The 27,147-nt window shown below is 35.1% G+C and overlaps 1 protein-coding gene across 1 annotated transcript; it reads right to left on the reverse strand.

Moving 5' to 3' along the window:
* Positions 1-17,649: 17,649 nt before the first annotated feature.
* On the reverse strand, positions 17,650-20,525 carry LOC131864837 (ankyrin repeat-containing protein At5g02620-like). The gene is made up of 3 exons (XM_059215305.1): positions 19,790-20,525; positions 18,820-19,379; positions 17,650-18,549 (listed from the first exon to the last, which is right to left on the reverse strand). The coding sequence occupies exons 1-3, from the start codon at positions 20,307-20,309 to the stop codon at positions 17,650-17,652; spliced, it is 1,980 nt and encodes a 659-aa protein (XP_059071288.1). The 5' UTR covers positions 20,310-20,525.
* Between the last annotated feature and the right edge of the window lie 6,622 nt (positions 20,526-27,147).

The following is a 27,147-nucleotide window of genomic DNA, read 5'->3' on the forward strand; positions in this document are numbered from 1 at the left end:
TCTGAATGCAAATCACCTCTAGTGCTGCAAGCAGCTCTTGATATCAATAGTCCTAAGAGTGGTTCCAACAAAGAATCTATTGAGCATATCACCAACCCTCTTGATAACTCACATAGCTTTACCATATCATCCACTTATTCCATTTCCAGTCCTCTCCCAGACTTGGATCAACAAGAATTACAAAAGCCCTTACTAATTGGGGATGAAAAATTAAGCCTTGAAAAGAAAAAACTAAAAGTGAAAACTAAAGAAAAGTCTTTTAGTTCAAATCAAAATCAAAAGCTATTGGACTCTGAAAAAATCAAGGTCAAGGATAAAAATCCTATGAAAGAAAAAGAACAAGAGTTGATCTCCCCTAATATCAAAATAACTGGGGGCAAAAGCTCTACAATTTTAAGTCAAAAAGCATACTTGTTGATCTGAAGTCTCTATCATGTCATGATACTTTCACTTCTTTTCACAAGCATAAGCCTTCATCACTCATCCACTTGTTCCACACATTCTTTCCCTTCTAGCAATACATCATGGACCTTTAAGGGAGCTTCCTTGAGGGACTTTGTTATCAGGGATGCTGAAACTTCTTTAGGTGATTGTGGTATTGTTGCCTTTAAAAAAGAATCTTGTTATTACAATATTCAACATAATTATTAAATTGATACAAGAAGGATTTCTAAATTGTCACCTCTTGGAGAGGCTTTTTTATGATGAAACCTTGTTCAAGTATGGTGGAGGACTGAAATGAGCTGCTGCACCCATTTATCGTGCATTTGGTTGGACAATATTTCTCATTGCACTGATGTGCTTTATGGTTCGATTCAATCGCCACAGCACAGGGATTAATGCAGCTTGGAAGAGAGCATTTTCTGTTGCACATATGTTGAGGGGAATCGCACTTGTGCTGGCCAGGCTGCCCTGGCCACAGAGAACATTTCTCATTACAATTTGAAGATGTCTCATATAAGTAACAGCTCTGGCCACATGTATGATTTTTCCTTTTGCAATTGTGATTTCCTTCATGCCCTGCTAAATCCCCGCATAAGCTTAAGCTGTCTCCTTCTCGAGTACAATAACTGCAGTTTTCTGTACACAAATGACTCCCCATGCAAGAATGACGGTCACCATGCCCTTTCTCCATCACACATCTCCAGAAGCAAACAGAACATTTGCATCCACAAACTGATAGTCCTTGCTTTACTTTGCCAAGAGCTACATTAGCCTCTAGCTGCAACCTTTGCTCCTCGTCATCATCACAGAAATCTGTGGTGTTTGAACTTATAGAAGACTCCCCGACAGCAACAGGAAAATCAGGAACTCCTTCCTGTGTGTTGAAATTATCCAAAACCCTTAATTCTTCATTTGTATCTGTCACAGAAAGGCATCCCATGTGGACCGCAGACGTAAGATTTCTCCTCAGGATATCAACTGTCATAGCCACTCGCTTGCTGTCAATATCAGTCCAGTCCTTGGCTGCAATCTGAGCTATAATAAGCTTCAGATCCCTCATGAAGGTGAATCCACTGTAATAGCAAGAATCGATTCTTTATGTCACCGCTTCTGCTAGCTCACTCAGGCTCTCTCTATAATACTCAGATCTATTATAAGGAGCCATAGCAGCAATCTCGACCTTTCCGTCGTACATTTTAAAAATGAAATTGTTCATTTGTGCTTTCCTACACAATGATCCTGATAGTTGCATTTATAATTATCTGAAATTTAACTTTCATTAAATCAAAATAAAGAACTATTAGATCTTCATACAACTTCGCTTCCACCGACTTTCTCAACAACAACTCAAACCAATCACACCTCCTTCCTGCCACTCCCGACAGGAACTTCGCTGCTTGCAGCTCTTGCTAAAAAAGGGTTTGGGTGGTACATCATGGCGCTTGCTATGAGGCCCTTTAAACAGCACCCCATAGCTCCCTACTTCATAGGTTGCACGATGCTGCAGGAGGAGGCTAGGAAGTAGGGGGCCATGGGGTGCTGTTTAAAGGACCCCATAGCCAGCGCCTAAAAACAGATGAGACGATATGTACGTACGGCTCATTAGGCACATTACCAAGTAAACACTATCATTAAAGTCTAGTTAAACTCCGTCAGTAGTTCGATCGTGCACACAGATCAACTTGATTGTTTTCCTGTGCATTAATGACCTTATTTCAGAGTTCACATGCCAAGCGATGCAACTAGCAACTGATGAAAATGATCCTGAGATCAACTTAGAGGTGTACTGTAAAAACACAGTTGTAAAGCATCTGCATTTTGCAGGGATTTCTCACATGCGCAAAGTTGATAATTATAGCGCTTTCATCATTAAAGAGCCAAGTTCCACTAATTGACAAAATTGTCATGTGAGCTCTGAAACGAAGCCAAGTCCTGTAGAGAAAAACTGGTGAGTTGATATGTACGTACCGCTCAAATATGGAGTTTTGTTAGCGTGGCAAGGACATTTGGTTGCAGCAGAGCAATAGCACAAATGTTGTTCAGTTCAGTGTTTAAATGGTGATTTGCATTTTAGATAGTTCATTTATTATGCGGATGATAATGTTGAAGTAGTTATATTAAAGAATTGATCAGTATTTGTATAAAAGATTAATAATAGTTGTATGATAGACCTAAAACGGAAAAGTAATGAGCAATGTATTTGTGCATAGATGATCATCTATTAGTTCTTCCGCACAATTTCAATAATATTTGAAGGTCTCTTAAACATTAGGTTATATATTTTATTGGAAATGTTTATTAAAATATTAATATTTCATATTTTAATAAATTTGGTTCACATTTTATTATCAAATAATTGTAGAATTAAATAATATGGAGCCCTTTAACTTGCACATTCTAATCTTAAACCTAATAATCACCATTAAAGATTCCTACCTCATTCTTATACTCTTGCCTCTTGTCACTAATTACAAATCTCAATCTTCTAGCTACATTTACAATGACTAGGCTTAACTATATTAATTTGCAAGCGAGGATACAAACATACATCTTTGTCCATCTAGAATAAGTTGAAGAGTTATTGGAAGAGGAGACCATGATATAAGCATGATCACTCTAGGCTATGGAAGTGGGAATGACTAGGCTTAACTATATTAATTTGCAGCGAGGATACAAACATACATCTTTGTCCATCTAGAATAAGTTGAAGAGTTATTGGAAGAGGAGACCATGATATAAGCATGATCACTCTAGGCTATGGAAGTGGGAAATTTCAACCACACCAGCTACTTGAGCGATTCATAAATTATGATTATGTGTGCCTATAGCCACTCCCAACCTCACTTCTTTCCTTGATTTGATCCTACCAAAACCAACATCCTACTATTTCTCATTCAATTCCACAATGAAATATCAATTGTAAATACTACAATCATTATGTATAAATGATGTCATGTATCCATTTTCTAGTAAATTGTTTATAAATTGTGTTTTATTTACATACATGAATTTAATGCTCCCTTACCTTCTATAGATCCTTTTGATATTGCAATTGAACTTAACCTAAATGTTTTATCATATCAATTGAGCACACATTTACATGATTGGTTTTATGTGGTAGTATTTTAAGTCATTTAATTGCATTCATTTTACATCTCTAATCCCTCAAACAATATTTCTTATTTAAGAATGTTAAAGGAGGATCAACATAAAAAATTTGGATTTTGTGCACAAAAAACGAAAGATGAAATCATATTTGAGGGTCCTTGCTTACTATATTTGATCCTTGTATGGTTTTGAGAGGTTGAACTAGAAAAACTTATCTCCTTGTGACATAATGAGAACTCTTCAAAAAAAAAAAAATGGCTAGTCTGTAGATATTCAAAGTAGTGAAAGCCAAGTTCCACATGGAAACAAGAAACAAAGTAGAACAAGTTACTACATATTGTTAAATATGTATTTATATGATGAGTTTATGGTCTTAGATCTAAGTTGGAGGTCTACACTTAGTAGGAGGAGGAGAGAGAGAGAGAGAGAGAGAGAGAGAGAGAGAGAGAGAGAGAGAGAGAGAGAGAGAGAGAGAGAGAATGTTTAATTAAAAGGTAGTTTCTTTTATCCTATAAATTTCAATTTAGATTTTGTAGTTTGAAATTTAATTTATTATATAAATAAAATTCAAAATACAATTATTAGTATTTTAATTATTATTTGTCTTAGACATTTTTAATTACATGTCTTAGATAGGTTGTTACATGCACGAAACCAGATCAAAGCCTTAGACGAGATGCTTAAGTCTTGAAGCCAAACAATATATATAAATAGATGTCGACTCATCCTATTTTTCAACTTCTTTAAGGTGGGTTGAATAGAATGATAAAACTTTCTAGACCTTTCAACCTTCCTTTTGATGCATTTTTTGATGAGTGGAACTAACATAATAGAACTTTCTAGACTATTCTGACTCTTCCTTCCTACATGGATCACACAACATAATACAACTTATTGTCCTATGAGAATTCATTTTTCTGTGGATCGCCTAGCATGATATAGCTTGCTAGCTCGTAGAATCCATGTTACCTTGTTTCTCTCTCTCATAGATCACCCAACATAACACAACTTGCTAGTCTATGGCATCCACGTTTTCTCATTTCTTCTCCCCATGAACTCATAGCTTTGCTAGTTGTTGGATCACAAGTTCATTATTTGATGCATGCTCTTTCTCTTTCTAGGTGACTACTTGTGTTCTTGTAATAACATTCCGAGAATCAAATTAGTGGCTAAGACATTTTTATTTTTATTATTGAGGTCTCTTCAACTGGTTGACTTAGAGATTTTTGTTTTAGTACTAATCCCTTTGTTTTGTGTCTTTTGTCTTTGATTTCCTTTTTTTGACTTTTTTTATTTTGTCTTGTTTTGTGTTCCCTTGCATGTGTTTGGATGAGTAAAGATCTTAAGATTGGGGGCTTGGTTCCTCAAAATTAGTGATGGCTTATCTCTTTGTGATCTTGCTCCTATTTTCTCCTCTCTTTTTTCCTCATCTTTCTACTTTATCGTGAGTATTTGCATAAAATCGTACTCTTGTTAAAGTGGGGGATAAACATAACATCGTAAATTGTAATCGATATAATTCACACCTCCTTCTTGTGGCCCTACTTTAGTTCATCCAATCCTAGTTCTTCCCTACACCTATTTTGGCTCATTTTACTTGAAATTTTATGTCACCTAATTGCATGACCTAGTGGACCCCATCCTAGAATGTTGCTCTCCAAGATACAACCTTGTTTTTCCTATTTTGGGAGGAGAAGGGCGCTTGGGGGACCCCTATCTAGACCAGGATGTCTTGGGTGCCATGGTCCCCCTTAAACAAGTCCTAAATTAAATAGGACTGGGCACTATGCCTCCTCAATTTATTTTTCTCCACATACCTCAATGTAACCATTGGAGGTAAGCCTTACTGGTAATTTACCAATGAAACTATATATAAAGGCATCCTATCAATTAAATTTGATTATCATTTTCATACCCCATCATTTGTGCATACACCAATCATTTGTTATCAAGCATTCTTAAGCACTCAAGGTAGGATTTCATCCCACCATATTCTTAAAACATCATGGAGAAAATTGTATCATTCCTCATGCAAGCATGTATGTTCTATTAGGTCATGTTCATGTTATGTCAAGTCATGTTATTGCATTGACATATGTGATCACATTCAAAGAGGATTGCACAATCAACTTCAATAAGTCATTACTGATTTGAGGTATTATGATATAGAATTTACTTTAGTATTTCAGTTACAAGTTGAATTTAATTCAAGGCTTTATCTCTTGAACTGGGGTTTAACCTTTAAGGCAAATCCCCATCAACAACCCTATTTCTTTCTTTTTGTGTGAAGGGAATTATCTCAAGAGTTGTGATTGGGAAATCTGGTACTAGTGTCAATGACAACGATCAGACTCAACTTTTGAAGGTGCAAAAAGTAGAGGACTAGGGTGATCAAATCCCCTCGATCTCATGAATTTTTGACAACCTTTCAATGATGGATTATGTATGTCATCCTAATTTGGAAAACATCCAGTCTATTTGCCCCTGATACTTGGAGGACTAGGGCAATCTGCTCCCTTAGTCTTGACAATTATGCCTAAATATTTCTTTGTAGGTTCTGATCCATTTTCCCACCTCAGATCTAAGTTTACATCTCTGCATGATATCTAGAACATTATGTTACTATTATTCAATATCCATTTCTCATTATTTTTCCTAGATCTAGCATTACAACTTAACCCTAATTGCTATTCAAATTTAACTCTAACAAGGTAAGGATTAACTTGATCCGAGTTTAGTTATTTCAGGATTGAATAAATTAAATTCCTTCCCTTGATGTGAGGTTGGTCCCAAGTGAAATTAGTGGCTTTATTATCAATCCAGGTGGTGAAACCCTAATTTATCAATACCTTACAATTTGTATAATTTAATTATATAGTTTTGAAGTAAGATTTTTTTCAATGGTGACTTGCAATGGAAAAGATTATTTCTAAACCCAAAATGTGTTCCTAATTATATCAATAAAAATAGAACATTTTTCTAGTTGGGTATTCCCCCCAAAAAAATTCAGAAGGCTTCATTTCATTCTTTTTAGCATCCATTCTATTCTCTAAGAAACATTAACAACAAATTGCCAAAATGGTATCAAATTTATTTTGTATCAAATAATTTTTGTTGTTGTTGTTGTTTAAAAACTTATGTGAGGGTTTCGGATTTGTACTATTTAATGACCTATTTTTTGTTGTTGAAATGGAAGTATGACAAATCTCCCAATATATGTCAGGAGAAGGGAGTAGTCTTGGATGGTTTGAAGTCATCAACCCAAGTACAAGATTACTTCATTATAGTATACAAGTGCTGAAATATTTTCCCTTTAAAATTACGCTAGATGTAGGTAAATTTGAAAGGGAAGTAGGACAAATCTCTCGGAAAAATCACATGACATAAGAAGGGAGTAGGCTTGGATGGTTTGAAGTCATCAAACTAAGCACAAAATTTCTTCGCTATAGTATACAACAAAAAAAAGTTCTTGAGAGTTTCAAGTTCTCCACAAAAATGGACCCTAGGGGTTAATAATTCATAGATGAAAGATGTGAGAGATAAATGGAAGACCTTGATAAATAAATTACTAAGCAAAAATATCAATCTTGGACTCAAGAATAGTTGATCAAACAACCTCAAATAATGTACTAGGAAACATAATCAATCTTGAACTCAAGAATAGCTAAAGAAATCTACTTTAAAATCCACACTGCAAGTGTACATAGAGAATTAGAGGCACCAATAAAAATTTAATTAGGCTACCATGAGAAGATGGGCCATAAGAAAAAAAGAAAAAATTTTAGGGCAGGGAATTATAAAATTTTGGTGTTGGAAATGGTATACTATTGAAATATTAGAAGTTTTGTTTGGTTATAATTACTCCTATAAAAATAGATTTAGATGTGCTATTGGGAGCATATAATGGCTCGAATTAAAAAAAATTAAATTTATCAGATCTTAAAATCTAATTTTTAATATTTTTATATACATGTATATGTACAAAAGGAAAATAAACCTTTTCAAATTTTGATCTAGGCTATTCAAATCTAATGGTACAAATTAATCTAGATTAGTAAACAATAGTTGTGTTCTAGTGTCAATTTAGAATAGAAAAATAAGCATCAAAAGAAACATGATGGATAATGATACTTAGTTTTATAATTAATGTGATGGAATAAATTTAATTTAAAACTAGCTTTGATGATTTTATATAAAAAATTAAATACTTTCTTTGTGTCTTGTATCTATTATTGTGGGTTTAGACACAAATTTTCTTAGTAAAATTTATTACCCAATGCTATTACAATGAACCTCTTAAAATATATTAGCAAATCACAAAGTACAGAAATAATTGCACAAAATTGAGACAAAACATATATTAATATATTGAATTAAGAAAATTTTCAATGTAGAACATCATTGGTCTCTTTGAGGGGGCAATATCATGAGTTCATGCTTGCAACAATAAAATTCATAAATGACTATAGTAGTATACATACGCTCTACATGTACTAATTTTACCTAATACGTGGTTATTATTTTCAAACATGTGAGATTAACTAACATAGGAAAAGAGATGATTTACAAAGCGTATATATCCAATTCTTTCCTTATGTATACCTCAATGCAAAAGTAATTATTTAATAAAATAGTTAGGACTATGGTTCCTTATATGCCCTCACTCTTAAACGAGGATTTATTATCAAATCTTGAGATGAGAATTTTTTTGTTGCCTTTCGAAGAGTGATTAGACCACATTACATATTTGTGTTGCATAGCATGCTACTAGAAGAGAACTTAAATTATAATGTAGATTTGTATTTGGTATGAATGACAATCAAGTATACATTCTGGTGCCAAGAGCATAAATCCCTTCATATCAAACACAGGTAATGTACCAACTAAGCGTGAATACACTAGAAAATATTCATCTTAAAAACAAAAATGGATTACTCCCTTCATATCAAACATAGGTAATGTACCAACTAAGCGTGAATACACTAGAAAATATTCATCTTAAAAAAAAAAATGGATTACTAGGTGGAACTTGGAGGAAAGAGAAAGCTCCAATTTGTATGCCATAGATTTAATATTTTTGTAAAAAAATGTAGGTCCCATGAATCATTTGTGCTCGTTTTTATTTAATCTTCAACTTTAGGGAAGATTATTTATATACAGTTAGATGCAAAAAGGACCATTTCATCAATGTCAAAATTTTATTTGGAGTAATCTTGATTGTTTTTTACTTCATATGTAAATATATGTGATCTAAAAATAATCCTTAAGGGTTTATATAATTGTGTCATGTGTGTGAAGGGTGGAATCCATGACTTGTACTTCGGAACTACTTGGTATATATATTTGGATAGATAGGGGATATTGTCCATTCATAGCTTGGTTATGGTGTTGAAAATTATATTATAAAACCATTCTACACGTGGTAACTGTTTTGTCTAACATTGTTTATTATACACAAAGAAATCAAAATGGGTCTTCAAGAACTTATCAATAAATTTTGATTGGTCATCTAATTATGAATGATGTGCACACCACATCTTGAGATATGTACTATTGTTATAGATGTGTTGGACACATTGACTAATGAGAGTTTAATAATATAAAATATAAAATTAATAATTAATTGTGGTGCATCTTGGAATATTCGACATCATAATGGGTTAAATATTAATTCTAGCAAGACCCATCAATGCAGTGGCATCCACAAATTGGAGATAAGCATATGGATGAAGGCGATCACCCCAATTCCAACCCTAAATTAAACCTTGCCGAACACAAGACTTGATAAATTTACCGAGACCCTCTACCATGAGAGTGAATAAGAATTGGGAAAGAGGTTCCCCTTGTCGAAGACCTCTGCATGCACCAAATAAATCCATGGGCTCACTGTTAATAAGGGCTGCAAATGAAGCCATTCAATTTTGAAGCCAAAGGCAATAAGCACTTTATAAAGGAATTTTCATTTGACTCTAACATAAGCTTTGGCTATATCCAATTTAATAAACATAGCCTTCTCCTTAGATATCTCCATAGAATGAATGGCTTCTGATGCTATAAAAATCTCATCCAAAATTTGCCTTCCAACCCCAAAACCATGTTGCTCTTCTGAAATAAGTTTATTGAGCCATGACTTGAGCCTTTCAACAATCAGTTTAGTGATTGTTTTATGAACCACGTTACAAAAGGCTATAGGATCGAAAGAACTCAGAGAATTTTCTCCCTCCTTCTAAGGTATGAGAGCAAGGAAAGTAGCGTTCATATCCCTGAGCTTCTGTTTATTTATATAAGACTCCCACACCACCTTCAAAATATCCAACTTAATTATTGGAAGGAAGTGAAGTAGTGAAACAACTTCTTACACTAACCTTGAGAGGAGTATAATGCAAAAAATTTTACAGATCCTTATAGCAGTTACAGAAACTTAACACAAATAAACAAAATATCATGCATACCACAACTCACCAACACAATCATTTACATGGGAAAACCCGTTCAGGAGAAAAACCCCACACTCCAAAAGTAGCTCAATAAATTATTCAACAATCAATAACAGATTACAATATACTTGCAGAGAAATCTCTTCAGAAGAGAACTACTAATCAAAGACTCAGAGGTAACACAATAGCCGTAAGACTCTTACACACAACCTCTATCTCACACACCTCATATATAGGAGATACAATATAAGAAAGCATCAAACGGAATTACAAAACCATGGGCTAAAACCACCCAATAAACTAGAGCAGAGGTTATCCCCATTATAGATGTGTTATGATGTGTCAAAACACACATCAACATGTGTTCCTCCATTATACATCTCATTTATGTGTCCAATGCATTTTATATTTTCTATTTCAGGAGTCCAAACTTCCGAAGGCCATAACTTGTGAACCGTGTGTCTGATTGACGAACTGTTTGAAGCATCAGAAAGCTAGAGAAATGCTCTATCACACCCCTCCAAAATGGAAACTTTAATATTTTCAAAACTAGCTATGATCTTACAACAAATTTTTACCGACGTGCTTATCTAGCGAACTAGAAGCTTTAGGGATAATTTCGCACCATTTCATGCTTAAACAAAAACTTACTATAAATAGTAACACATGTAAATTGAAGGTTGAGACACCATGTCCCAACATTCTCTCACTTGTCGAAGAACTTTCAAGAGCAAAGGGAGTATCAACACAATAATTTAACTACTAGGGGCCATGAGGCCCATAGACTCACAACACCATTTAAACCTCTTTATGCTCACAGTGTTAGTTAAAGAATCTAGAATATTCATCAAAGTCTCTACCTTAACCAACTTCACCTTACCATCTTCAACCATATCTCTGACAAAATGATACTAAACATCAATGTGCTTAGTCTGGGCATGAAATGCTGGGTTCTTAGTTAAATGCAGATCACACTCTGACTGTCACAGTAAAGTGTCACTATTTCTTGTTTTATTTGAATATTTTAACAAAGTCTCTTAACCCAAATGGATTCTTTACAAGCATGAGTAGCTACCATATACTCTTCTCTTGTAGTGGACAAAGAAACCACAACTTGCCGCTTACTCATCCTATTAATTGCACCGCCAAATAAAGTAAATACATAAGCAATGGTGGATCTTCTGCTATCAATATAACCTGCCCAATCTAAATCCACATATCCATGAATATCAAGGTAAATCACATCTCCAACCAAATTACCATGATAACAAAGAGAATACTTAGAGGTACCCTTCAAATATGTAAAGACTCTTTTGACTGCATCCCAATGAACTCTATCAGGATTAGAAATATGTTTGGAAAGAACTCCCACTTCTTGGGTAATGTTTGGTCTAGTACAAACCGTTGCATATATCAAACTTGCAATTGCACTCTGGTAAGGCACTCTACTCATTTCTTTCATCTCTGATGGAGATGTAGGACAATCTAAAATAGATAATTTCATTCAAACTGTGAAGGGAACACATAATGGTCTACAATCCTGCATGTTGAACCTCTGTAAAACTGAATTCACATACTTACTCTGCCCTAGCCATAGCTTTATGTTCACTCTATCTCTTCTAATTTACATCCCAACAATGTTTTTCGCTGCACCAAGATTATACATTTAAAATTTAGCAGCAAGCTGAGAATTCAATTCTGAAATCATACATTTTCCTTTACCAATGAATAACATATCATCAACATATAATGCAATGTACAAGAAATGATCACCATTAGATTTATAAAAGACATAGTGATCTGATTTAGAATGCTCAGATCTTAAAATCAACACATTTGTATTAAATTTTTGGTGCCACATCCCAGGACTCTGTTTGAGGCCATACAATGATTTCTTCAATTTATAGACCAAATTACTTTTACCTTTCACCACATAGTGCTCTAGTTGTGTCATATAAATACCTTCCTCTAAATCACCATGAAGGAAAGTAATTTTCACATCCATTTGCTCGACCTCTAAATTACAAGAAGTAGTAATAGAAAGCAAAAATCTAATGGATGTCATTTTTACAACAGGAGAAAATATCTCACCATAATCAATACCCTCAACCTAAGAGTAATCTTTTGTAACCAACCTTACTTTATACTTCTCAATGCTTCCATCTGAACCAATATTTTTCTTGAACACGCATTTGCAACCAACAGGCTTTCGTCCTTTAGACAATGGTACAAGATCCCATTCATCATTTTTTTTCAAAGCTTTCATTTCTTCTTCCATAGCATTCTTCCAAGATTCTGCATCATTCCTACCTAATGCCTCTTCTAAAGAAATAGGTTCATCCACATTAGTATTCAAAACAAAAATACATCTCCAATCATTAGGTGAATACCTTTTAGTTGGTTGTCTATGTCATGTACACCTTTGAACAAGCCAAGTTGGAGGTTCTTCCTCATCTTCTAAAGATTCAGATCTAGATGAGCTCTCCTCAACTTCTTTCCTATCAAGTTGACTCAATTCAACTCTTTTAGGCATAGAAGGGAATTGAATCATATCTTCCTGTTTAGTCTATTATGGTTGCAATGTAGCAAAAGGAGACTTAATTTCTCTAAAAATAACACTTTTACTATTAATTACCTTTTATGCAACAAGGTCGCAAAGGTTGTATCCTTTTACACCATAACTATAACTGATGAAGATACATTTCACAACCTTCTCCTCCAACTTCGTACACTTCTCTTTTGGCACATGAGCATATGCCTCGCAACTAAAACCTCTAAGATGTCTCAAAGAAGGCTTGTGACCTGACCATGCTTCCATAGGCATTTTATCAACAAGAGTTGATGTAGTAGACCGTTAATCAAGTAGCAAGCAATGACAATTGCTTCAGCCCAAATTTTTAATTTTAGGCCAGCACAACTCAGCATACTCCTAGCCCTCTCCATCAATATCTTGTTCATTTTTTCTGCAACTCCATTCTGTTGTAGAGAATACAGATTTATAATTTTTATGGAATCTATCAAAATCATTAGAGAAAATTAACCACCATTATCAATCTTCAAACATTTAATTTTTTTTTCTAGTTTACAATTCGACCATTTCTTTAAATTATTTAAAACGATTGAAAACTTTAGATTTACTCTTTAGTAAGTATACCCCTGTCCTACTAAAATCATCAAAAAAATAAACATAAGCAAAGAACAAAGCAAGATGCCACATTTCTCCTCTTTGTCCATCTTAACACCAATGGATACCAATATGTGAATTATAAACAAAAATTAACTATAAATAGTAACATCATGTAAATGCCAAGTTGAGACACCATTTTTCCAACAATTATATCCCAAAACTCTTGATAAAATTCTATAGGGAACCCATCTAGGCTAGGGAATTTTCCCCTTCTTCAAGAGAAACACAATTTTTCCACTCTCAAGAAGAGAGATAGTTCTAAGGAGATCCTCATTCATTGCATCACTAGTAATGGCAGGAATACTATCAAGCACAAACCCTTCCTATACATTGGCCAAAATAGAGTCCTCTTTTAACAATTCTGCAAAAACTCTAATGGCTTCCTCAACAATCTCTTTGTAAGAAGGAATAGGAACTCCCTTAGAGGAAAGAAGAGAATAAAATGAATTTCCTTGGACCTCTTGCCCTTAACTGAATTGTGAAATAAAACCATTAGGCGTCAAAAATATTGAAAAATAAATTAGTATATATAAAATATATAATATAGTTATCAACTGTAAAGAATCCAAAGCTGAAGTAATATACTAAGAACACCATAATAAAATTCATCAATTTTTGTTCCAAGGCTTACTGCGTCTTTGTACGCGTCAGGATCGATCCCTTTCTTGGCCTCTTCATACTCAGTTGCCATAGATTTTTTTTTACATTGCTACCTTCAGCGCTATCAAATATGCTTTATTATAATGTCATCAAATAATTCAACCTACAGTATGATCTATAGCAAATTTCTGTGTTTCAACCTTCAACACTAGTATTATGTCGTGTCTACAGAGGGAATACCCGTCCAAAAGGCGTGGAAGAAATAAGACTATGAGGAGATTCCATCGACAAGATAAATCTCACGACTGTGACACTGCCAAAATAGTGGTAATGTGAGTCTCGTTGCCTTCTCATAGAACTTTTTAACCTTTTTTTTTCAAATAGTAGCTACCTGAAGTGACCTTTCACTTTTTTTTTGCTATTCACGCTCAGTTGCCATGAAATTTCTTTTCTATTGCCATGAAGTTTTATTTTTCTACTACATTTATACTCTAAAAAATTTGCAGGTTAGTGACGACTCTTAGCTTTATCTAACCTACCGACCCTTAGATTCAAGATAATTTTTTTTCTAGGGTGATTGATCATTCTGCTAGGCTCTTGACGATAGTCTTGAACATCTGTTTACACAATATTAAATAATGTGATTACAAAGTATTATGCTGTGAAATGGATGCGGCTCCACATATTGCAATAATAGACTTTCTTTAAACATAAAGAGAAAAATGGACATCAAGTCTAAAAGGCGTGGAAAATATATGACAGAAAGAAGTGTCCATCGTCAACATTAACCACATGACTACGACCTCGCGAAAGAGTGCCAACACTAAAGTGATTAATCGTTCTGTTTGTCTATTCGTGGTTAGTTGACATGACATCTTTCTTTCGTCATTTTCTAAGGCTGGTCAAGATGCTTCCTTATAATATCAGTGAATAATGTGACATAAACTATTCTGTTGTGAAATGGATACGGCTCTACACATTAGAATGCATCCTCACTTTAAAGTAGAAAAATGGGCATAGCTGTTAAAAAAGACATGAAATGACAATATGACAGAAAGGTGATTCTCTTGAAGAAATTGATTTCATGGCTGTCAGTTTTTGGAAGTGGAGTAAATTGTTTTGAAAATGAATAATAGCTTTATTGTATTTAATAAATTAAAAAGAGAACAATATGACATATTTCCAATGTTTTAGTCAGGTTGCATTTATGTTAGGAACAATCAAGGACTAACTTCTTTTCTTACAATGAACAATAGTCAAAGAAGCATCAACATTACTCGTAAAACATTTCAGAGTAGTGGAGTAGGCACCTTCAAAGCAGACAAATGAACTTTTCTAATCATCACATTATTTTGAAAAGGGAGTCTTGTCATCAAAAGATAGAGAATAAAGAACCACCAAAAGGATAGGACATAAATTAACATATATATGTTATGTTCGATGCAATGTTGTGATTATTTTGAGGAAATATTTTGATACATGTATCTTATGTACAATGGTGAAATTTTATTTGGAGTTGAAATTATTCCCATATCCTTCTATCTACCTATTACACACATTTATTCCCATGAATAGTTACCCAACCTTATATGTGCATGCTGCCATACATTTTGTTTATATTTAAGAAGTTATGACGCTCACCCTTACAAAAAAATCTCATCTAGTTCTTACTTGTCTAGATCTAATCATTTGATTGTGTAAGATTATTTTTCTAGTCACATGATTGACCACAAAATTCGGCACCTAAGCCTCATATTTAAAAATTAATAAATATAATTAATTTTCACCAAATAATCCTTTTTACTTTCACCTAGAGTTGAAAAAAAAAAGAAGCTTACATCATTAGGTGTTATGAGTTACAATTTAATGAAATTTAGTTTTATTTATTCCATATTTGTCATCTTTCAAGAATCCTCTCTCATTGTCTAGTATTAAAGTAGAATAAATAGTGAAACATTTAGATTTAATAAATGAAAAAGAATAACAAACTTGTAATTGATAGCCCTTGCTTGCTATCATCAATATTTGTACATTTTCTAGGGATTTAATTAAGGAAATTTATCTCTTAAAGACATAATAAAGATCATTCAAGTTATTTCAAACTATTGATAGTCTCGAGATGTTTAAGAAGATAAGACTAGATTGAGTTTCACCTAGAGGGAAGCAAAATGTTTGTCAAGCCATAAGAATATAAAGATTTCATGATCACAAATTTGACCCATAATTCTAATCTTTAACTTTATAGAACAAAGGATTAATATAGAATTTGAGACCATATTTATGAAGAGAGATTGCCTTTCTAAATTACAAAGATAAAATAATCTAGAATCTTCATTAGAAATCAAAATTAGTTAATCAAAATATTACATACCCTTATTCATGATATGTATTTCTAAATATAATAGATATAGTTATCAATTTTCTATTACCCACCTATCTTTAATTAATTCAAACTAAGGGGACATTTTGATAAGTAATGTTCTCTTTTGTTCTCAAATTTCACTTGTAAGATACAAGCTACCAATGGGACATTTGTTTTTCTATTTTGTAGGTTCTCATGATGAGAGCATGTTGAAAGTATATAGTTAAATTATTATTTAAGTTATCATGTCTTAATAGGGTTGATTACTTATATGGACACATCAACTTCATATAATCTATATCTAATTAGATATCAAATTTACATGAACATTTTTGAGTGCTATAATATTTTTGATGCATGATCAATTAGGATTCAAACACAATTCAATGTAACGGAAAATATAATTATGAAACTAGCATATATATGTTATTTTCTATGCAATATTGTGAATATTTTTAGGAAATGCTTGGATACATATATCTTATGAACAATACTGCAATATTGTATGGAATTTTGACTATTCTCCTATCCTTAGGTATATTAATATACATATGCATTCCCATGAATAGTTACCTAATTTTATATGCGCACACTACCATACATTATACTTATCTAAGAAGTTATGACACTTATCCACACACGAACTCTCATCTAGTTCTTTTTTCCTTAGATCTAGTCATTTGATTGTCTAGGATCATTTCTATAGTCACATGATTGACCACATAATTACACACCTTAGCCTCATATTTAAACAAAAATAAATAAATAAATTACCAACTAATGCTCTTTACCTTCCCCATCTAGAGTTGCAAAAGTACAAGCTTGGATGATCAGATGTTTTGTGTTACTGTGTTACCTATTAATTTTTATGTTTACAAATGATTTTTGTTGGATTTTTTGGTTTCATATTTATAAATGTAAATTTAGGTTAGTCAAATGTTCATATTTCTTACTTAGTTGAGCAATCTCCTATTTTATTCGTAAAAGTTCACTTGTGAGATGGAAGCTATTCATGGAATATTTTTCTTCTATCTTTTAGGCTCTCATAAGGAATGCATTTTTAATGATGTACTTGTATGATCATGTCTAGATAAGGTCCCTTACTTTATATGGACCCACCCTCTTTTGTAATGAAGAGAGATTGCATTTCCAAATACAAAGGCAAAATAATCTATCCATTCATCAAGAACCCACAATCTTCAATCAAAAGACTAAACACCCTTATACACTTTATTTGTTTTCAAGAATCATAAATATAATCATTTAAATATAAAAATAATTTACAAAAATATTATTGACAGTAAATCTAACATTCAACTTGAAGCATACACATATCAAATCAGCTCTAAGCACGCAAGTATCTGATTTGAACACAGATGTAGATACTTTGTACACTTCTAATAATATGAAAACATTTAATATTATAAGACATAGTTGAATACGATCAAAGTCATGTAGAAATAAGAAGCTGCAACACTGTATCAGACTTGCAAAAGCAACTTTCCCAAACCTTATTTATCGTTCTCATTGCTATGGTAGTATAGGATAGCAAGCCACTTGGTTTTGGACCGGCGCACCAAGTCCAAAAGCCCCCATCTTTCTAATTTTATCCACACGTATTCCCCCAGACGGTCAGAAAGAAAAGGAAGTAGACCGTTCAGGTGGTTAAACCTAGCCTTCTTCACTGTAAACTTTGCAGCCATGTAGAAAAAAGTGAAATTACCACAGAAGCAGATGATCAAGCACGCCCCAAGAATGAACCAAGCCAGCTCGGGATTCATGTTGGAAAGCATGGCATACACTGCAAGCATGAAGCCATAGGCCGTAAAGGCAAACGTGGCACAAACCAATAGGTTGGTAATACAGAGGAACAATACCTTATTTCCCGTGGTAATAGGTGTACTCATCTGCCACATCAGCACCACTAAGAGCGACAGAAAGAATGCCACACAATCAAAGATGAGAAAAACCTTGAAGGAGGCCAACGGAAGCAGAATCGGCGAACCTAAACTCTTGTCTGAGCCAGTTCCAGGCGCAGGCGCAGGCGAAATTCCCGATCCCTTTGAGTCCCCATTTCCATTCCCATCGTCCGTCATGAAACTGCCCGGAGCAGTGAAAGCTGCCGTAAATGACATTGTCGCTAATAGAACTGCCACCACTAGTTCTGTGTTGCGCCTGTCCTCATATGTTTTGTCCACCATCTCAACAGCAACCTCATGTTTCTCTGCACTCACCTTTGGAGCGCTGTACAAGAATGGCTTGCGATTGGAAGGATAACTGGCCAGAACTGAAATTATCTTGTCAGATTCGTGATAGTGCGTGTTCTCTCTCACGATATCAAAGGCCGTTAAGCCTGCCTTGTTGACAGCAAACTTGTTTATCCCCGCTATACAAAGCAACGACTTCACCATCTGAAAAATGCAAACTCAAATAAGTTCATAAAAATTAAATGATCTATTGGAACTAACTATGCATAAAGATTTCTTCTACGGAAGTTCTTGCCGTGATGATTTTAATTTCTGTCTTCAGTAGAAATACTTTCAGTAATTTGACTCTATATATAGACGAGATTAGATTAAGAATCTACACAAACCCAAAACTTATATAGCTGTACACAGTAATTGGTTGAAAGAACAAACTTCAGCAGTGACAAACAGAGGTTTTTATAAAAAGAGACTTACATTCAAGTCTTTTTTCTTTGCTGCAATATGCAGTGGTGTGTCTCCTTCACTTATCCTCGAAAAAGGAGATTTCATTTCACCCGCATCTGTGTTTCCTCCACTTTTCACGGGCTCATCTTTTGGATCTTTCTTTTCAGCCGGATCTGTCTTTCCTCCACTTCGCAGAGGCTCTTCATGTGGAGGTTTGTCAAGTCCCTTGTTGACCAAGTATGATAAGCCTACCTCTTCGTTCAGGTAATCAACAATTCGCACTTGCCTAACTAGGGCAGCTAAGTGCAGAACGTTCATTCCACAACTATTCCGTATTTCGACAGCGTCTGGCCTCTCATTTATCAACTCTTGTACTGCTTCCAGATGACCCAATTTCGCTGCCACACAGATGGGAGTTTCTTGGCTGTCATTAACCCAATAACACAGTTCGGCCTCAAATTTTATTAACTTCTTTATTATATGCACGTAGTTTCTTTCAACAGCTATATGCAGAGCTGTGTTGCCAAGTTCGTCCTTACGTTGGATTAACTGCTTCGCATCTGATAAATTTAGTATATGATCAACTAGATCTGTAAAAGAAGCATCCAAAATCATTGCCTTAAGTTAGATAAGATGTTCTTCAAGAAGGGCCAAGGGTAAGAGAATGCCTAATTTACCTTTGTTGAAGCGATACAGACCTCAACTAATATAACAACATAAATACAGAATTCAACTAAATACACGAAGAAGTAAAGAAGAACTCATTGGTTATCAACTGTAAACGAACAGAAGCTGAAGTAAAATAGAAACAACATAATCAAACGACTTGAAAAAATAGAAAGAACTGAAACATGATAGACAATCATCCTCGTGTTATTTAAGATAAAGAAAAAATTGGGGACAAAATGATATTTGTCTTGAACCGTTAAATTAGGAGATGCTTAGCAGATACTTTAACAAACTTATAGGCAAAGAAATCCTAAAATCGAAATAAAATAACCTGAATCTCCTCTGTTTACTGCAACAGATAAACAGTTCCTCTTGTGCACCGTACTTTCGAGTAAGCTCGACGGAGATGCGTCAAATATTGCCTTCACTGTCTCTAAATTGCCGCTTTCGTAGGCTTTGAACAAAGCTGTTTCATCAAGCTTATTGCGGAGATCCACACCACTTTCTGGTTGTTGGAGTAGAATCTTCACAACGTTGGAGAAACCTCCCTGCGCAGCCAAGTGTAACGCAGTATCCTTTTCGGCATTGGTAGCATTCACAAGCAGAGGCTTCACTTCGGGATCGGTTTCCTTCAGAAGTTGACGATTGAGTTGCAGGAGCTGTTGAATGAAGTGTAGATTTCCTACACTAGCAGCCAAATGGAGAAGAGTATTTTCCCCTCCAGGTGTAATATTGTTGAGAGCTGCTTTAAGTTGGGAACTCAGTTGTTGATCGATCCTTAAACGCGTTACCGCAGCTTTGAAGGCGTCAGGATCGATCCTTCCGCCGAGTTGTTGACCCTCAGTGGCCATGCTAAATATCTGCCGTTACAGCCTTCAACACCAAGGCACGCTTCTTTGTAATAGGATTGAATAATACTACATTCAGTATTATGCCAGAAACTACATAATAGAATATGTGGTCTCAGTTTTTCCACAAGGGAAACATTAAAAATACAAGTATCCACATCTTACACTTCAGGGTTTCCACAACTTTAGTTGGAATCTCACTTTTTCTTTCGTTGGAACAGATACAACATTTTGACCTTGACTGGGTGCAAATAACCAGTGTTAATTAGCTTTGATTGGGTGCCAAGTAATTACTCTAGTTTGGTGCGAATAATATGACTATGGGGTGTTCTGCTAGAACATTATTTTTTTAATACTTGAAGTGATCCTACACGTCAAAATTACTACAACTTTTTCATAGTTGGAATGTCTATTTTTCTTAGATGAAAGTGTACATTGAAATCAAATACAAATTTTTTTTATCATTTATAATTTAATAATTTATTCTATGTGAAATATGTACACATTTTATTTAATGTTGAGTTTATTTCAGTGGATTAGATAATTATTTAATATAGTTATATTTCAATAAACGATATAACTGTTGTTTAAATTAATTTCTTTCTTTTCATTCTATCATTCTTATTCAATTACATATATTTTCATACATTGCACATTATGTTGTCTTTATTTACACACATTTTTATACATGTACCATTTACTATAACCGATGCACTGCAAAATAGGATGTTAGGAACACAAACAAAAGACTCAAGAATCAACTGTTAGTGTTAGTATCATAAACGAAATACGATCCTAAGCAAGCATATGAAGAGAGATCAAACATTTAATGGAAAGTATGCAAAAACAAAAGAAAGACACAAGACCCTTCCAAATGCTTGCCAACATGTTCATAGTAGCTTCTCCCTTGTTCCTCTCCTCTCCAAGTTCCACATGAGTGTAGCCCTTAGCTCTTTGCACTACTATGGAAGTCTTATGGAGATTCAAGATTTATGAAAAATGATTTAAAATATGCAAATGCAAGCGAAATATGAGAAAGCCTAATTAAGCTATCTTGGTTTTAACCAAAATAACAATGTAGATTAGATGACTCCTAAAATGATCTCTTAAATTTCACTATAGATTAGATGCATACAAGATTTCTGGATCTGAATTATGAAGGAATGGGCTCTATTTATAGGAAAAATAGGGCAATGGATGGTTGAGATTAAGTAATCTCAACAAGGGTCAAGATAGAAAGATTTATGATCCATGTGAGGGCTTTCAACCCAATCCCAGGATGACAAATGCCAACATGAGATGGCTTGAGAGGAGAGGGAAGAAGCATTAAATGCTTGAAATGACATGAAGGTTAGGTTAGGAGTTAAGGTTAAGCTTGAGTTGAATGAATAAAGTCGCTATCCAATGAATAATGCCTTTATCCAATGGCTAAACTCTTGTACAAGAGTTAGTGGGTGAGTTGAGTTAACCATTAATGCTTGAAGAGACCCATGAGTCAAAAGGATGGTTAAGTTAGAGGAAAGTCTCTAACCATGTGGGTGAGTTGAGTTAAGCATTAATGGTCATGTAAGAGCCATTAATGGTTTGGAATACTTTAGGCGTTAACCTGTTGAATACATAAAGCCTTTAATGCTTTTCAAAGACTTTGAGGCTTTGAGAAGTGACTTCAAGTTGCCTAGGAATGTGACAATATTTAGGAAATGGATTAGGCAAATTAGGAATGGTTTAGAAGAATTTAGAAAGTGGTTAGAATTGTCTAGAAGGGGATTTAAGATGTAAGTGGGTTTGGTGGGTGAGGGAAAATAGGATTTTAATTAAAATAAAATTCATTTATTTCAACTAAATAGGTGCAACTTGCATTTGTAGGAGAATGCAAGTGGGGGGAGGGGGGGAGTAGTTTAAGGATTTAAATAAATATTTTATTATTTATTTAAAAGAGGAAAGAGGGTTAAATTCAATAAATATGTTTTATTCATTTAATTCCTTAAGAATGTAGCTTAATTAATATTTAAATAAATTGAATAATTTATTTAATTAATAGGAGAAGAGGCTGAGGATGAATTAATTAAATTTTAATTTAATTAACTGATTATTAATAGTTAAATAATCAAATAAATAGTAAATATTCATTTAATTAAATGGACAGATTTATGTGACTACTTTTGCGCCTCTTTGAGACGGTGCGGTTTATCACATCGTTTCAAAGAAAGAAAAATAGGTGTGAAGAAATATGCCCCATAAATGTTAATTTAGTGGGTGCTATGTCCCCTCGACAGATGGGCTAAAAAATTTCAAAAAATCGGGTGATCTCTCGAAAAAGAACAAGAAGTTGAGGGGAGGTAGAATACAAGAAATTAGCAATAACGGTGAAATGATGGGAGAAAAATGGGGGTAAAATGAGGAAATGAGAGACGTTGGAAGTTTAGAGGGACCACAACAGTAAGCGGGGTGAATTAGGGTTAGGGCTGGATGGTATATATGGGGGGGAAGGGGAAAAAATAGGCTCATTTGCACCTATCTCCTTGGCAGTTTAGAGCTCTGATAGGGAATTTTTGGTGAAGGAGTGAGCAACGATCATCATGCCTATGCCTATAGAAGATCACCGGCTAGAGTGGATCTGTCGATTCCAACAGCCAGACAACTACAAACCAGCTATACACAAATTTTGAATTTTGTGTTTTGTGCATTTTTGGCATGTTTTTTCAGGCATCAAAGTCCAATCAAGATAATAGCGCTAAAACCATGTTTTAATGCTATTGTCGCCTAGAATAGCACTATTATGCCGCAATGGTGCTATTGTATAGTAGTTGTAGCGCTTGTGTTAGGTTTAGTGCTTTCATTACATAGTAGTAGTGGTATTGTAGTATTAGCACGTTTGTATGTTTGTTGTAGTGCTGTTGTTATTGAATAGCATTGTTGTGTAGTTAATTTAGCGTGTTTGATTGTTTAGCACTTTTGTGCACAAATTGTGGCGCTATTGTGAGCAGAATAGCACTATTGTGATAAAAATTCCCCAGTGTTAGAGAACATAGCCTGATGTCTCAGTTGATTGTTTGATTGGTTGTTTTGGTGAATTATAGCAGCCCCCTTGAGACTAGGTCATTATGATAAATGTCTGTTGTAGTCTAGGATTGCCATAATCGATTACCTATTGAGACCCGAAGATACTTGATCAAAGTATCTGTTGATAGTCTAGGTTGAAAACTTAAGAAAGTTTGTACCAAAACAACTAATGTTTGTTGATGTGTGTAGGAGGACGTGCCTGTTCTACAGATGCCGGAGCAGCATCCTGCCACATAGCAGCTGACAGAGGCAGACAGATTCTGCGTCGCTGCGACTAGTTTGTACGATATGATCTATCGTCCCGTGATTCGGATGAATTGCGGACTGATGACAGCACTGGCCGAGCATTGGCATAGTGAGATATGTACCTTCTACCTGGCGATGGGAGAGATGACAGTGATGCTAGAGGATGTGTGGAGGATACTACACATCCTGATTAGAGGGGAGCTGGTGACCTATGATCAAGCATTAGGGACGACGACGGTGTAGAGAATATTTGCTGATGATGTTTATATTGAGGATGACTTTGTATCCTAGGAGGACATAGTAGCATTGTATGAGCCTTTACCAATAGTTTTATCCAGGATCGTCGGGGGTTTGGTGTGCCCCGACTGACGTTCACATGGACTAGCCGTTGGTTGGGACCAGGTGATTGAGAAGATGATGACTGAGAGGACCCACTATGCCTGGGGACCATGTGTGCTAGCACATATTTATAGGGAGCTACACGAGGTGGTGTACCGAGAGAAGAGATCACTAGCAGTAGGGATCACATTACTACACATCTGGGCTTGGGAGCACTTGCCAGTCACACGAACAGTCTACTTGATATTTAGGGTGATATATCAGCCCTATGTTTATATGTATGGAGGGATGATGAGCCAGCCCCATCTGAGGAAGTTGGATTTTTTGTGACGGGCTTTAGATGACCTAGATACAGTGATATGGAGGTTGTATATCGAGTGTGAGCCTTGGGAGGATGATGCAGAAGTGCTACTGTATGTATTTATGACACACTTTTTGATTGGGCGCACATCCTACCTTATAGAGAGACAGGTGCCAGGGAGAGTGATGAGGCAGTTTTGACGGAGGTAGGGATTGTCGAGAGGCTCAGGGGAGTATGCATGGGTAGTACGGGAGAGATTTTAGTGGGGACCAATGTTACCATATGATCAGGCCTTGATAGAGTTCCAGAATTTACAGGCGAGACCAGGGCATATGAGGCCTGAGATTGTCGATGCAGGGGTGACAGAGGAGTACACACAGTATCATACTGCACATCTGATTATATAGATTTCAGATCCGATCGAGCCTATACCACCTTTTGAGGATGAGAGGAGATGATAAAGGAGGAAGAGAGGAGGTCGAGGAGTAGGAGGAGGAGATGGAGGTGGTGGAGGAGGATTTGGTGGAGCAGGAAAAGGTGGAGGAGGAGATGGAGGTGGTGGAGTATTTGGTGGAGCAGGAGGAGGTGGAGGACGAGGAGGATTTGGTGGTGGAGGGGGATTTGGAGGTGGAGGTGGTGGAGGAGGATGATTACAGAGGAGAGGTAGAGGGGGAGAGTCGTTGCGACTATCACAGGGTCCACTGATACGAGGGGCTGCCAAAGAAGGAGGTAGGGATATTGGTGGGGGTGTAGTGCCTATGGAGATGGGAGAGGGAGCCATAGGTGGAGGAGAGGTTCCTATGGAGATGGGAGGGGGAGAGATAGGTGGAGGAGATGGAGATGTATGGGAGTATATGATTTTACACTCACAGACTCGGTTAGAGGATAGCGAGGCAGAGATTGCAGCTAGAGATGTCCAACTATTTGCATGGGAGGTGGAGCTGACTGTAGTGAGGAAAGAGAGAGATGATCTGGTGGACAGGTTGAGGGAGGTGCAGGATAGAGTCCAAGTCTTGGAGGGAGCATAGGCATAGGGTCCAACTGAGGTGGTGTTGAGGGAGATGTGACAGGCAAGTGGAGAGATTGACTATTGGTGGGGAATATATGAGCTGGTTGTGCCAGTTAGTCAGCAAGCACTGAGCTATTCTAAGATGCGGTGGGCAAGATCAAAGTGGTCACAGAGGGCTCAGAGAAGTGGGGGTGTTATGGGTCCTCCTCAGTGAGGTGGTGGGGGAGGAGTAGGGGGTAGTCGTGGTGCAGCATCTGGCCAGAGTGCCATTTGAGATATTTTAGGTACTTGTTACATTATTATTTTGGACTGTGACTTGGATGGATTTTGGTAGTCGATATATTTTGACATCATTGTACTATGATACATGTAATCTTTTTTTTTAATGTGATATATGAAGAGATCCCATGCTTTGATATTATATGCATATGTATGATGACACGTATATTGTTGATACAGGATGATGATTATGAGTTATGCTTAGATTCATGCTATGGATGATTTGATTACTATATATACATGGTGATGATATGATTTCTAGATGCATGCTATGGATGATTTGTCTAATTATGTGGATGCAGGTAGAAGATGGACGATGCTTGTGGTAATGATGTTAATTATGATGTAATGATGATGATGTATGCAAAAATAATGAGTTGAAATAATGCATAATGATGTTTGTGATAGATAATACTTGTTCATTTTTTATGATATGATATGAGTAAATGATGCATGTTGTAAGATGAATCTAAGTGAATCAAATGTGTATGCAAATGTGATGTATGAATGCACTTTAAATGGATGAACAAATGTTGATACAAATGTTTATGTATGAATGCACTTAAATGAATGTATCTAAATGATGTAATGTTTATGAGATGTATTTAAAATTAATCTAAATGACTAAAATGATTCAAAACATAACTAAGTGATAAATGAGATTGAAATGATAATGCAAATAAATGCAAATAGGGGATAAAGAATAATGAATAACTGCACCTTAATGCAATTAAAGGATAATGAATAACTGCACCTTAGTGCAATTGGAGGATAATGCATGCATCTCATGAATCTAGATGAAACAAAATGGGGAAAAATGCACCTATGAAATGAATTCTAAATGAACTTAAAGGATGATGAAAGGAATGCATATTTAAAATGAATGCACTACATGGATGAATGAATGTTCTTTATAACAAATTCACTTAAATGAAATGCAACTAAATTATAGTTGTAGACACCTAAAATTGTTTAGTCTAATTAAATAAATATCTTTATTTATTTAATTATTTTAAGCCTAATTCTTCTATTAATTAAATAAATCTTTATTTATTTAACTAATTCATTTATCCTCTTTTAGCCTTATTTCTCATTTAAATAAATACTTTTATTTATTTAAATTATCCTTTTCCTAAATTAAATAGATATCTTATTTATTTAATTGATCCCACTTCCTCTATTAATTAAATAAATCTTTATTTATTTAATTAATTCATTAACCTTTTCTACCCATGACACATGTCATTCATCTCTTAATTCCTACACTACCTACCCTTTCATTATTTTCTTATTTTCTCTACCTACCCTCTAATCCTAGCTGACTATTTATCTCTTACACCTCCAATCTTATCCCTCCATTTCCTACAGTGTCTTCTATATAAGAGGACACTTCCTTCATTATCAACCCTGATTAGTTGACTTCTCAACTACATTACACTTTCAAACTTGCATATGCGATCAAGCCTACTTTCAACCACATTTCCGTTCTTTGTTGAGCTCTTGTGCACATATAAAATCTAAGAGCAAATATATCAAGCAAGATAAATGGAGATAGGAAGAATGGAGATCTAAACCCTATTGGACATGTGATGGTATAATCTTTG

This window comes from Cryptomeria japonica, unplaced genomic scaffold (genome assembly GCF_030272615.1).
Source record: "Cryptomeria japonica unplaced genomic scaffold, Sugi_1.0 HiC_scaffold_95, whole genome shotgun sequence".
Lineage (NCBI taxonomy): Eukaryota > Viridiplantae > Streptophyta > Pinopsida > Cupressales > Cupressaceae > Cryptomeria > Cryptomeria japonica.